General features: G+C 46.5%; 1 protein-coding gene across 2 annotated transcripts in view; it reads right to left on the reverse strand.

Moving 5' to 3' along the window:
• Positions 1–239: 239 nt before the first annotated feature.
• The window catches only part of LOC120836792, a 28465-nt gene continuing 14627 nt past the window's right edge, over positions 240–14077 (reverse strand). For both annotated transcript variants that reach the window (XM_042291925.1, XM_042291924.1), the window contains exons 5-7: positions 7732–7792; positions 4993–5015; positions 240–1730 (exon numbers count right to left, since the gene is read on the reverse strand). In XM_042291925.1, coding sequence (XP_042147859.1) covers positions 1685–1730; positions 4993–5015; positions 7732–7792 — 130 coding nt within the window. In that variant the 3' untranslated portion in view covers positions 240–1684. The remainder of the gene's footprint in view (positions 1731–4992; positions 5016–7731; positions 7793–14077) is intronic.

The following is a 14077-nucleotide window of genomic DNA, read 5'->3' on the forward strand; positions in this document are numbered from 1 at the left end:
GAGATGGTCATCTGCAGAGTTCAACAATTAAACTCCCAAATGCTCATTCTCAGTAACCAAGCATTTGTCTGGAGCCCCCTTTCAGCAAACACAGTGCGGGTCTGCTACATGCTCACTCTTGCGATATGACTATGCACCCTTGCAAGAGCAAAACATGTACTCAAAAACGGATGGCCCCAGAAAACGGCCTTTTTTTTCCCCATCCAGCATATAACAAGCAGTCAACAACATTGAGAAAATAACTGGTACAATATGTTTATTGGATTGGATCTCGGTGATGACTGCAAAGGGCAATATTTGGGGGATATTGCGTGGTCACATAAGAAAAGGCTGGCCACCACGAGACGGCATTTATTCCAATCTGTTCAGACCAGAAAGCAGTGTTCTGCAGGTTCAGATGTATGTAATGCTTTGCTATGATGCACGCCTGGCAAGCAAATGTCACTGGAAAACTAGAACTTCTAAGGATGCAAGCTGTAGGATCTACTACACTACAAAATAGAAGCATCAGTATGACTGCAAAGGTTTTTATATACTTCATCTCGATCTGCAATGGAATAACAGCCAAATGGTCAGTTAGGAACCGAGCAGCATATAGCTCTGGCGTGCGCATGAGTATGTACGAATCTTTGTGCGCCATGCACATCTGAGCAATTTGTCACTGGACTTGGCAGCCAATAGCTTTAGCTGTCGTCTATTGCAGGGTGAGACAAAGCAAACTTTCAAAGCATGGTGCTCATACAAAGCAACAAGTGGAACCACAAACAACCATTGCAATGTCTGCTACACAACAGGGTAGAATTTGTGCAATATAAACTCGAGAAAGGCCACTATCGGAAGAAAATAAAGTCTGCCTAGCTGTATGCAGACTGTGCTAAGGAAGACAGCTTAGGTTCATCACAATGGCAGTGTGCATAGCTTGAAGTTGCTACATCTGGCTTGCTATGAGAGAAACGTCTCATCTTAATCATGCAGCTTCACACACTGTAGCCTCTTGTGCTGCCCCCTGGTGCTTTTTAACCAGCATAGCACTTCCAAACTAATGATGGGCTGAACTGAAGAGTCACTGGTTGTTGCAGAGCCAAGTCAAACTATTATGAAACTTATTGAAAACAAAATGCATGCAAACTGGACCAGCCCTTTTTTTTTTTTTTTTCCCCTTGAGACCAGTTATTTTTTTTTACTGGCTGAATTGGACTTTGAGGCAAAGCGGACGTACCTCGCAAAACAGCCGAAGAGGAGATTAATTACAATCTGAAACGATTAATTAAAGAAGAAACTCTAATGAAAGAACCAAACATAAGAGAATGCAACAGGATAAATCTGAGCCATCTTTTTAAACAGATATCACCATTCTTCCTTGAGACTAAATGCAAAACTGTTTTTGCGATTACGATAAATTTGTTTAAATTCAAGGAAACATTCACCTTGCTCCCAGGTCTTCAAACAAAAATCAAAATTAGGTGCAAGTGGCATAACCATCTGCCAAATATTTCCGTGCAAAAATTAGGCGAGTATTGGATTTCGGCATTTCGCCCAACCCAGACTTCAGCCAGTTTGGCCCATCCCCAACCCAAGCCCCGACCAAGGTGACAGCCATCCCCGTGGCCCAAACAACCCCGGTTGGTGTTGCAAATGTAGTAGTGCATGACTAGGTGCGAGGGGGCAAGCACCCCTCCTAATGTCAGACATCTGTCTGCAAGCCTTGACTGTGAGACTGCAGCTGCTCTCTGAGTGCCCGGAGTCAAGGAATTGACCCAAGCAGTTGTTTGTTTGGCGAGACGGTTGCAATCGGGCAATGAGAATGTGATTTCAGTTCGTTGTTCCATATTCCCGCTCCAAAACCCAACGGCCAACAAGGTACACACAGCTTCGGGGTGTCACCAGATTCTTAAAAGACCAAGACACACCCTACGTTTCTGAAAAGATTGGTCTATACTTCCTACGGCCGAAGCTTGAACGTCTCCCAAAGGACTACTTCCATAAACCCCTGCATGCAACATGGCGCGCGTTGCACCCTGGGAACTAGTTGGCCAGGGAGAAGAGTGGCGTGGTTTCGGTTTCTTTCGACACTTCGACGAGAGATTATACACACAGCGTGTTTTCTGGTCCCTAAAGCGTCATTCGTGGTCTCTAAACTAACCTAAAGGGCCAGACCTCGAAGCTTCAGCGCAATCACGAGACGTATAACTTGTCTTAACACATGCTTGTTGCATTTTTGTACTTTCTGAGCCTTTCTGTTAGCGTTTCGAGGTATGTGGACGAGCCAGTGCTCGGAATCTCGACGCTGCGAAGCTCGGGGATTTTGCTTGTGTACGAATCAACAAGCTGTAGCAACCAATAAGTATGCATATATCGAGCTCGCGCCTTTACATCCGTGTTGTTGATCAGTAAGTTTTTTTGTTTTTTTTTTCGTGCGTCCATAGACGAAATATAACTTTTTGCAATTACTTTTTTTCTTAATACGCCTGAGTATGCGAGGTAAAACTCGGAGGTGCCATTGAAAAGCTCAGATTTAACACTTCTTATCTCTTATCTGTACTGAACCGCAGCACTGCACGAAGTGAAGTCCCCACCCGCTTGCATTCCACTAATATTCAACATCATGTATGCTCATAAAGTTGTCCTGCCAATCATATAGGCACAATAGCACATACAAACCATTCTAAGAAAGTAAAAGTTAAGCACTTGTGTGAAGATCGAATGTCGCACCGTTCGCCGGAAGTGCGCCGGACGGGCATGAACCCCGATGTGGTGCGCCAAACTAACGAAATTATTCAAAGCGCATTTGATGGTTACTAATGGCCATAATGTCTGTCGTGTGTTTGCTTTCTTCCTGACTTAGTATGACGAGATAATTTCAGACGCACCGTTTGGGCGCAAATCTTGGCCGACCGTAAAAGCTCGCCCAAAACGGCTTAGCCGGGAGTAGGGGACGCTTGTTAGGGCCTCCTTCGTAGCTAGCCGATCTCAGCGTTTGCGAAAGCTGAATCTTCGATCAGCATGAAATTTGAGTGGGAGATATATGAGGACACGAGTAAGACATTATAGTAACTTTTGTGCGGTAGTGAGGTCGAGTTTATTGCGTTTCTTTAAAAGCACAGGCGTCAACGTTGGGCTCAACTTTGGTACTCCTTTGGTGATGCGGCTTGCTTCTCGCTCAATAAAGTAACAAGAAGCGGACGTTTGGCAAACAAAATATCAAAATATCTGTAAGGCTCAAGGTGACCAAATTCCAGTTGTAGTTCACTGGTACTAGACGAGATTATTGAAAGTGAGCTCAAAGATGCACTCGTGGAGTGAGGTCTTACTACGTTTGCATACGCACGTCTTAGTAAGTTTGCATACGCACGCACAATATCTGGTGTTTCGGGATCCAAGGAAAGTGCCCCGGTCTTCGTTTTGTAATGCTCGAGAATGAGTGTAGTGTGCATTCGTAAGAAGTCAGGTAATTGAAAACGCAAGCAGCGCGTTCGGTCGCGGCGTGATAGCAGGAGATGAAGCTGCCCAGTCTAAACCGAAACTGAGTGGCCAACTAGTTCCCAGAGTGCATTGCGTGATATTTCGCCGCGATGGGGCGCGTCGGTTTTGGAAGAAGTCCATTGCGAAGCACGTGAAAGCTAATCTCCGCCATTTACAGGAGATGTCGGCAAATGACAGCGGCACCGATATCTTCGAGACTTGGGCTGGTGACCTGTGCCGGGATTCTGGAACCTTAAAACTTGCTTTCACTATCTCATTGTGAGCAGCTTTTTTGAGTCCACAAGCTATCTGTGCATTGTCAGTCGTTGGGCTCCTTCTGTGAGCCGAAGTGATTAGTTATGTGTGAGTACTGTTTATTAAAGGTTTGCACATTTATACTATACAGGGTGTCTTTTTAGCTGCACCAAATTTTTAAATAAAAGGGGAAAAAGCTATGTGAATGCGGTTTTCACTGCATTTTTATATGGCTCGGCGGATATTAGACGGGAATATAACCATTCCTATTATCAGACTAATTAATTAAAATTCGTTACTTTATTTTTTTAAATTCTGTAGTTAGGATATATGTTTATATTACAACTTTAAAGCTGTCGTAGGCCAAGACGGTTTCATTTTGTAGAATTCGTGTAATGTGCCTGTGCTCCGAGATACCTGCCCCTGAATTTTCTACTTAACCCAACCAAACCCGCGAAAGTTGGCACTATGGCTGAACTTCGCTACATTAGCCGGAGAAAGGTGCCAAATTCGTCGACGAGTATTGGGAAACACAGGCTGGCTACGCAAATTCTACAAAATGGAACAGTCTTGGCATACAACTACCTCAAAGTTTGTAATATAAAGCTATACTCCAATTACAGTAATCGAAAAGTTAATTAACAAATTTTTGTTAATTAGTCTGATAATGGTGACCATTATATTCCATCTAATGTCTGCCGAGCCATATAAACACGCAGTGAAAATCACATTCATAAAACTTTCCCCCTTTATTTAAAAATTTTATGCAGTTAAAAAAAAGAAAACTATTTCCATTTATGCAAAAAAAAAAGTGTTTCCGTTTTTACAGAACAAACAACTTGGGCTAAATGTCCATGTCAACAATGGCATGCCTCTGCAACAGCAACTGATTAACAGTGTCTTCATATGTAACTGCATACCGCTCATTCTGAAACTGATTACCGTAATATCCCGAGAGACGACCCATCCCCAACAGATAGCCCATCCTGATTTGTAGCAGGACTTTCTATTTTTCAATGGCTCAAGTTGAACTCCCTTGTGAACACCAAATGTTAGCCTACCCCTTATTTTTACCTAATGTGCTCTCAGATTAGGGTGGGCAATTTCTCGGGATATTCCGGTAGTCATTTATACTAGATGCTGTATGCCGATCACATCAGTTCCCCTTGAGCTGCATTCCCACAGGACACAGCTGTCAATGCTTATGCAATGTGACGAGCCTGCTGAAAGCTAGACATATGCATTGTTTCGAGGCAACAATCGCACAAAGGATACATTGACAGGCTCAAGTGCTGCAGCTGAAATAAATAAAAAAAACAATCATTATTTGGAACAACTGCGAGAATGGTAACATGTGCTCAACATATTCAGCCAGTACAAGTGGGACATCTGATTTTCAAATGACAAACACCTGTTCTTTCTTTCATGCTTTCAAACGGGTCACTGACTCTGCTTCCTTTACACTGATTTTGGGCGTTTTTTTTTTTTCAGTGCACGGCATGCAGCTGCATGAAAACTGCTATTGTGGTTTTTCTAATATAATGGGCCTTTTCCGGGATCGTCTACGCATAGGCGTAGTCGTAGCTGACAAGTCCGTCCGCCATTTTTGATGGTGTCTAAGTTTGCAGGTGTCTCAGTTTGCACGGCAGATTTTCCCGCTAAATTTAGCGGAAAAAACGACGTCGCATGTATTCGTGTCATGCGACCTCTACACAAAATCAGTTTCCCCCGCAAGATTTAGCGGGAAAATTAACGTCACATGACCTCTACACCAATTCAGCTTCCCTGCCAAATTTAGCGGGAAATTTGCATTACGTGACACAGGCTATGTATCGACGCATCTACGAGGTCCAGCTATCGCTAAACGTTTGCAATGCAAGAACGTTTCATGTATCCAACAGAATTGCCTAGCAATTTGCCTTACATTTTTCTTCATTTCTGCGTCATCATTGCATTTTTGAGAGAAGTCGAAAAGAGTCCGCACCGTGTAGCACACGGGCGTGGCATCACTCCTTTGAATCGCTTCTTTCCCTACTGCTCACATACCCGTTTAGAGAGCTCTCCTCCCCCAGACCTAGAAAGTGGGCTCGTCCCTCAGCCTCTAGCACGGTGCGAGCACAGTGCTTTAAGTACGTGGCTTCAAACAGCTTGCAGTTTGGCTCACTACCTACAGAAACAAGCTTCAATGCTCCTAAAGGATGGTTCACGCATTTACATTCTCTCGCGAGTGAGTTGCACCTTCTCCTAAGAGAATGCAACTGTGTCAACCGGCCTTAAGCTTTATGAATGGTCGTTAATTAGCCCAAAATTTGCTTAGAGTGCTTCGCATAATTTACCGGAATATTCCGAGAGATAGCCAACCTAAAATCGTAGCGAATTGGGTGAAAATAAGGAGTAAGCTGACTTTTGGTATGCAATTAAAAAAAAAATGGAAAAAATGCTAGTTATAGATTTTGTGACCCGCAAAACTTGTGATTGTAGGGAGGGCGACGAACATAAGACGACTTTTCTTCCCAGTCAGCAATGTTCACTCACCTGCCGCCGTGGTCAAGTAACGCCATTTCTGCCAAGGTCGCCATTGGCCTCGGTACTACTAAAAATAAACTATCTTTCAAAGTTTTTTAAAAAAAAGATAGCAAACCATGCCAAAAATAGGGGGTCGTTTCTCGGGGGTCTTAGGGATATTGCGGTACGTATATTCTGGAATTCTTTTGGGGCAAGTCGGAACATCTCAAACGGTCAGATAAACGACTTGCACAAGCATCAAGAGGCCGGATGAATGCAGCACTCTTGCCAACCAGCTCGTTTCCATCATGAATTCTGGTACCAACGGGGCATCCTGTTGGTACCCACCGTCGAAATGCAAAAGTGTGTTCTGATAAAGCAAGTATGTCCATGAAAGGTAGACTTTCAGCGCTTTAGTAAGAAATTACGTCCGACACACCCGGGCGGCCAAGACAGGTAGGCAACGACCGGAGCGGAATGTGGCAAATCGTGAGCTCCGACAATGCTGGTCTCGAGAAAACGAACAACAGGTAAACAAAAAAGCGGAGAAAGAAAGCAGATGACAGGGGTTCAAAACGTTTGTTTTGCCGCAACAAGCTGAAGTTGTTTGAGTGCTTCTCAACTTTTATTTTATACAATGCACGATGTGGTGTTTTTGTAAAAAATAAAGCTAGAATAAACAGGATACAGATCTTGGGTTTGGAGCAATGGTTTGCTGCATCTTGGTGCATACTAAAGGGCAACACCGGTCAATATTCTAGAATTTGAGGTTACGACTGTTTTTAGCTCAGTCAGTCAGTGTCCCTGAACTGCAAGGTGTTTTTTTTTTTTTAATCTCGATATTGTGCACAGCTTTATAAATATCAAAGGTCAAAGTTTCGTTTCAGGCATCTACAGCATAACTGAAACTACAGTCGACTCTAATTCAAACTCTCTTAATTTAAACTTGCGGATAATTCAAACTAACATGCAGGTTCCATCCTATGCATCTCTATGGGAGAAAACTCCCGATAAATCAAACATTGCTTTATTGAAACAAACTTTCAACCCCCCTTGAGTTTAAATTAATGAGATTCGACTGTATCTGCAAGAGAGCGATGGCAACACTGATATCAGCGGTACGGCCGCAACTTGACATATTGATGGTGTTGCGGTACGTGTCACCCAGGGTTGCTCCACTAAAAGCCAACTCGCTTGCCATCTGCTAAAAAGCAGCTGGTCTCATCTTTAAAATCAGTTTTAGTGGAGTACGCAGCTTCACTTTGACATAATATTTCGGCTGTGATAATATTTTGTGCCGCTAAAGCGATACCAGTCATCTGTTTTGGTTTCTTTTTCAACCGGAGTTGCTCTCTAAAGAGTCGCCAGCAATTCGGCCTTACTGGGACCATCAATGTAGCGATGTTACCATTCATGCCTCGCCATTCCGAAGCAGATGAAATGCAAACTCTGTGGGCCAAAAGATGTGCTTCCACTACTAGAGGCAAATGGCAGGGTTGGGTGACTTACATTCTCTATGAGTTTTGTCAGGTTGTCCTTTGCCAGCTGACGACCTTCCTCGGACTCAGGGCTGCGCAACAAGCACGGGCCAGTAAAGTAGAGCTCAAATAACTGCTCCTCCCCGTTCATTCCACAAAGCGGCTGGAAAAAGAAGCTACAGAAAAGAGAAATGCAAACAAAAACACCCGCTCGGCAATGTCTCAAGGGGAGCTGCAATGGTCAACAAAAATTACAGTAAGAGCAGTGTGCAATTCAAATACAACCCTAGCACCCTCAACCCAATAGAAAATTGGCATTGCACTGGGTTTCATTTAGAAACCCAGTGCAAATCATTAGAGTTTTTATTACATCCAAAAACTGCTTGCTTGTATTTGTTTCTTTATATGCATTATTTACATAATTTATATGCGAAAAACCTTTTGGGCCCATCCTACATGCTGCTGTATAGCCATACAGCAAGTAAAAAGTGAGTATTCCCCCACCTCTCAATATGTAACAATTATTTATAATGCTGTTCCATGTAATGGAACAACATTATAGTTAACTGTTTCAGAGCGTATGGCTATATGCTTTCAAACAGAACACGAAAGAAACAACAAAATCCAAAATGTATGCGTGCACGTGCACCAAAGCACGCACGCACACAGATACAGACCGGCAGCGAGAGAAAGAACACAACAATTTCCTCACTGTCACACTCACAAGTAGGCAGTGTTAAAGAAAGAGAAAATACACAATGGACCTTTTTACAGTAACGAGCCCTGGTCTGTGGAGTTGTCTTCGAACTCCAAGTGAAGGGCAGCCCAACTTGCCTTCGCCAGTCAGAATACATTGGCATCATGCTGTCTTACTGATTTTTGTTGCCTTTTATGACCTAGACTAGCAGACTGACTGAGTAGACTGACAAGATTGATCAAAAAAGACAACATACGTGCAAAGATAGGTGCTTGTTATGTGGGTCGACAGGAACTTTGCCCCATAAAAATGTGACAGCGGGAAGCGAGGCCAGGAACTGGGTTTACGCATGCACACAAGCTTACTGGAAAAAGGTTTGTTTGGACTGCATGTCGTCACAAATGACAGGTGATGAGAAAGCAACAACATGGAAGGCTAAAGGCCCGTTCACACTCTTGCGACCGAGTACGACTGAGAGAGACGAGATCTCTTACAACTTCTTAAATGTTTCTAGAATGAGGGAACACACTGAAATTGTGGCGCCATCTATGCGGTGACCCTATGTAGTGTTTGTATTCCGATAGCAATCAGCTATGTCATCGCCACGTGTCTAAGCTAGGGCGCCGCCCCCCTTCCCTCTCGTCCTCTTTGCTGATATAAGCACAGCACGGCTTTTGGACACGGAGAGTGTTTTAGGACCAGCGGTATGCGCGGTCTTACGGCTGGCTGTCAATAAAACCAAGTTGTTGTTACTACTCGGCTGGTGTCCCACTTCCAAGACACAACTTCTTGGCGACGAGGATGGGATGACGCAGACTGATGAGCACTTCGACGGGGACCGTTAAGACGGAGAATCAACCAGGCGTCCAAGAAGGACCACACTCGGAAGCATCCAGGATGGCCACGATTGGGCAAGTAGAACCTTTCGATGAATCTCAGTCAGATTGGGAAACATACGAAGAAAGGATTAATGCATTCCTACGAGTAAATAAGATCTCGGACGCCAACAAAGTAGATGCCTTCCTGAGTATTGTGGGTCCGAAGACATACAAGTTATTGAAAAGTTTGACCGCCCCGAGCACGCCGGCTAGTCAGCCGTTGTCGGATCTGCAGAGAGCATTACGAGAGCATCTTTCGCCCAGACCATCAGTTATCGCGGAAAGAGCAAAGTTTCACCGAAAAACACAACAAGAAACGGAGAGTATTGCGGAGTTCGTGGCGGGCCTTAAGCAATCGGCAGAAACATGCAACTTCGGAGCGAACCTCGAAGAAACTCTGAGAGACAGATTTGTATGTGGGCTGGCCAGGACTGACATTCAAAAGAGGCTTTTTGTTGAGGACGTGTCTCTGACTTTCAAAAAGGCGGTAGAGATCGCATTATCAGTAGAGGCAGCTACTAAGAACGTAACAGAGTGCCGGCCTAGCAGGGCAGTCAAGGAGGATTTCCAGAAGTTTTCTGCGGAAGGAGGCCGGGCACGGGACGGTTCACCGTGCACGCGATGCGGCTTGCGTCATCGTAACCGTGCTTGCCGATTCCGAACAGCAACCTGTTTTAGATGCCACCAAGTTGGGCATATTCAGAAAGTGTGCCACTCACAACCGACGTCTAGTTTCCAACCTTCGAGAGCGCAAGGTCAAGACACACAGCGAAAAGACGCCCGGAGACAAAACTTCGCCGTGTTCGAGACCGAGGAGGACGTCGAGCCACTGCTTCAGGCAACGCTCGAGAAACCCCGTCATGGACCCATATGCTTTACGATGTGTGTTCAGGGAGTGCCGCTTAAAATGGAACTGGACACGGGATCAGCAGTGTCTGTGATGTCGCATCAAGTTTTTCGGTCGTGTTTTCCGCAGATAAAGTTACGGCCGGCTACGGTGTTGCTGCGTACGTACACAGGAGAGTGCGTGCGCCCGAAGGGTGTGGCGACGGTAACCGTGGAGCACCAGCACCAGCCTTACCAGCTGCCTCTGCACGTTCTCTGCTAGGAGGGCCCTGCTCTCATAGGAAGAGACTGGATTCATCGGCTCCGGCTCAACTGGAGTAACCTTAACCACGTGGATGCAGAAGACAACCAGGCCTTGAGACAAGTCTTGGACCGGCATCCCCAAGTGTTCAACGACGAACTCGGCGAGATTAGAGGTGAGCAAGCTCAGCTCTCTCTCAAGCCGGAAGTGCAGCCGAAGTTCTGTAAAGCTAGAAGCATTCCGTTCGCGCTGAAAGAAGCAGTGGAGAAAGAACTGGAAAAGCTGGTTGGTCTTGGAGTAATTGAACCAATTTCGAACAGTCGTTTTGCCTCCCCAATTGTACCAGTGGTAAAGAAAGATGGCAGCGTACGCATATGTGGGGATTATAAAGCATCGTTGAACCCGTGCTTGAACATTGACAACTATCCCTTACCCAAGATTGAAGAAATCTTTGCCACTCTCGCGGGAGGACAAGTGTTCTCCAAGATCGACCTGAGTAGAGCATACCAGCAAGTGGTAATGGACAAGGTTTCCCGCGAGTACCTCACACTCAATACGCACAAGGGACTGTTCGCAGTAAATCGCCTAGCATTCGGAGTTGCGTCTGCGCCCGCGATTTTTCAAAAGATTATGGACAACCTGTTGAAGGGACTGAAGGGGGTAATATGTTATCTGGATGACATTCTGATAATGGGGGACAGGACGGAACAACACCTTCAAAACCTAGATGCGCTACTAACCCGGTTGCACGAAAGGGGAGTGCGGATTAAGGCAGAGAAGTGTGAATTTTTGAAACCGGAATTGCAGTTTCTGGGTCACGTTATCAGTAAACATGGAATATCAGCAACGCCGGAGAAGGTAAAGGCCGTGCTAGAAGCCCCCGTTCCAATCGATAAAAAGCAGCTGAGAACGTTTACGGGCATGGTAACATACTACGGAAAGTTTCTGCCGGAGTTATCGACGGTAATATTCTCGCTGAATCAGCTGCTTTGCAAAAATGCGCCGTGGGTCTGGAGTGAACAGTGTGATCTGGCGTTTAAGAAAGTGAAAAGATTGCTTGTAAAAGCGCCGGTGTTGGCACATTATGATCCGGAAGCCCAGCTTGAGGTAATGTGTGATGCTTCATCATACGGGTTGGGCGCTGTTCTAGCGAAAGTGGAAAAAGATGGGTCCAGACGGCCGATCGTGTTTGCATCGCGCACGTTATCACCGAGTGAGCGGAACTACAGTCAGCTAGAGCGAGAAGCGCTAGCCTTAGTTTTCGGAATTACGAAGTTCCATTACTACATTTATGGCAGACAGTTCGGCTTGGTAACTGATCACAAGCCTCTACAGACGATTTTCGGCCCGAAGACCGGGATACCAAGCATTGCCGCAGCCAGTTTGCAGAGGTGGGCCATTAAGCTGTCGGCCTATCGTTACGACCTGATCTACCGTTCGGGCGCAAGCAACGTAGAAGCAGACTGCTTGTCGCGTCTACCACTTCCCCGGAGCGGCGAAAAGGAAGACGACGACGAAGTAACCGCCTGTTACGCACTTCGGTGGGAAACTTTCCCTATAACAAACTCCGACGTCGCGAGGGAAACTTCACGAGACCCGACCCTACGTCAGGTACTTCACGCGGTTACAGGACAATGGCCCGAGCGCGTTACGGATGAAGGGATGAGGCCGTTCGTTTCGAAAAATCTGGAGCTGTCGGTGGACCGAGGATGTTTGTTGTGGGGAATGCGCATTGTGGTTCCCCCATCTTTACAGAAGACAATCCTGGACGAGCTGCACGAAGGACATCCCGGCGTGGTGCGGATGAAGGAAGTGGCCCGCAGCTACGTGTGGTGGCCAGGAATTGACGCCGACCTGGAGAACACCGTGCAAACGTGTGCGGCCTGCCAGCAGCAACGGGCGCTGCCTACCCAAGCTCCCCTTCATCCGTGGGCTTGGCCTACAAGGCCATGGGCCCGGCTCCACCTGGACTTTGCTGGCCCGTTTCTTCAACGCAATTTTTTGGTGGCGGTAGACGCCCATTCAAAGTGGCCCGAGGTGTTCCTGATGCCCTCGACCTCGGCAGAAGCCACCATTGGTAAGCTGCGTGACCTCTTCAGCCGTTTTGGATTGCCAGAGGTAGTCGTGTCAGATAACGGGCCGCAGTTCTGCAGTAAAGAATTTCAGTCATTCCTCAAAATGAACGGGGTAAAACGTGTGCGATCCGCTCCTTATCACCCATCAAGCAACGGGTTGGCTGAGAGATTCGTCAGAACAGTGAAAGAAGCCCTTCGCAAGGACGTCAAAGGCCGATCAATTGAAGAGAGACTGGCCAGTTTTCTTCTAGCTTACCGGAATACGCCACATGCAACTACCCAGCACTCTCCGGCTTCACTTTTGATGGGGCGACCCCTTAGAACCCGTCTGGATTTACTGAAGCCCAGTGCTCGTTCAGTGGTAGAACAAAAACAGTTCCAACAGACACGCGGTCGAAAAGAACTTCGGAGATTCTTCGCCATTGGTGACAGAGTGTTTGTGAAAAACTCTAGAGAAGGTCCAAGGTGGCTGGAGGCGATGGTGACATCACGCACGGGACCAGTCTCTTACGTGTTACAGGTGACTACACCACGTGGGGTCATGGAATGGAAGAGGCATCAAGACCACATACGTCCAAGGGAGGCGGACCGAGAGACAACGTCTGCCAACCACAATCACTGCGACCGTAGTGAGGCTCCCTGGCAACCGTCGGAATCGGCGACCGGTACTGAACCGTGCGCCGGGCAACTCCATGATCAAGCACCGGCCATAGCTGCTGACGACACAAGAGAGTTTTCCACAAGAGGCGACCCAGAACCACCCGGTTCTGAGGACCCAGATCACGACGCAGGGCCTTCGCCAGGTGACAGGAGCAGCGGAACCTCCACGCGATCTCGGTACCCAACAAGGGAAAGACGTCCCCCAGATCGGTACACACCAACGCAGTGACTGTGCCTACGCACCTTGTGGTTTTGTGTCCTGGACTGTTAACTTTTCCAATTATCTCTGTTTAAAAGCAAAACCGTTCTAGTTCTAAGTGTTAACTTGTGTATTTAAAGCATCATCTAGGGAAGGGGGAATGTAGTGTTTGTATTCCGATAGCAATCAGCTATGTCATCGCCACGTGTCTAAGCTAGGGCGCCGCCCCCCTTCCCTCTCGTCCTCTTTGCTGATATAAGCACAGCACGGCTTTTGGACACGGAGAGTGTTTTAGGACCAGCGGTATGCGCGGTCTTACGGCTGGCTGTCAATAAAACCAAGTTGTTGTTACTACTCGGCTGGTGACACAACCAAGACACAACACCCTAGAACTGCATTTCACAAAAGCGAAGGTTTTGCGGGATTTCCGAGGTCAAATGTGCGTAATACCCATAGAAAGGCTCGTTTATAACATTGACAAAAGCTTTTCGAGCCAAAAAAGAAAGGGTATTGCACGAGGAATAAAAAAAAATATGCCGGACCGCCGAGTTTACACTGCGTCCCAATAGAAGGCGCCAGTGTGTTCTCTGGTTTAAGAAGTTTTAAGGAACCCAGGTTTAAGAGGTCGCAAGCAGTCGCAAGAGTGTGAACGGGCCTTAAAGGTTCAATGTGGAAAACTTGAGCCAAAGCTGAAGTGCAATAATGGGTGCCGCGCAAGCATTGATGTCGGTAAGACGGCAGGATCGAGCGCTAGCACAAGAGTGATTCGATGCAGTGTGCT

The sequence above is a fragment of the Ixodes scapularis genome, unplaced genomic scaffold (assembly GCF_016920785.2).
Source record: "Ixodes scapularis isolate PalLabHiFi unplaced genomic scaffold, ASM1692078v2 PGA_scaffold2__306_contigs__length_199485367, whole genome shotgun sequence".
Lineage (NCBI taxonomy): Eukaryota > Metazoa > Arthropoda > Arachnida > Ixodida > Ixodidae > Ixodes > Ixodes scapularis.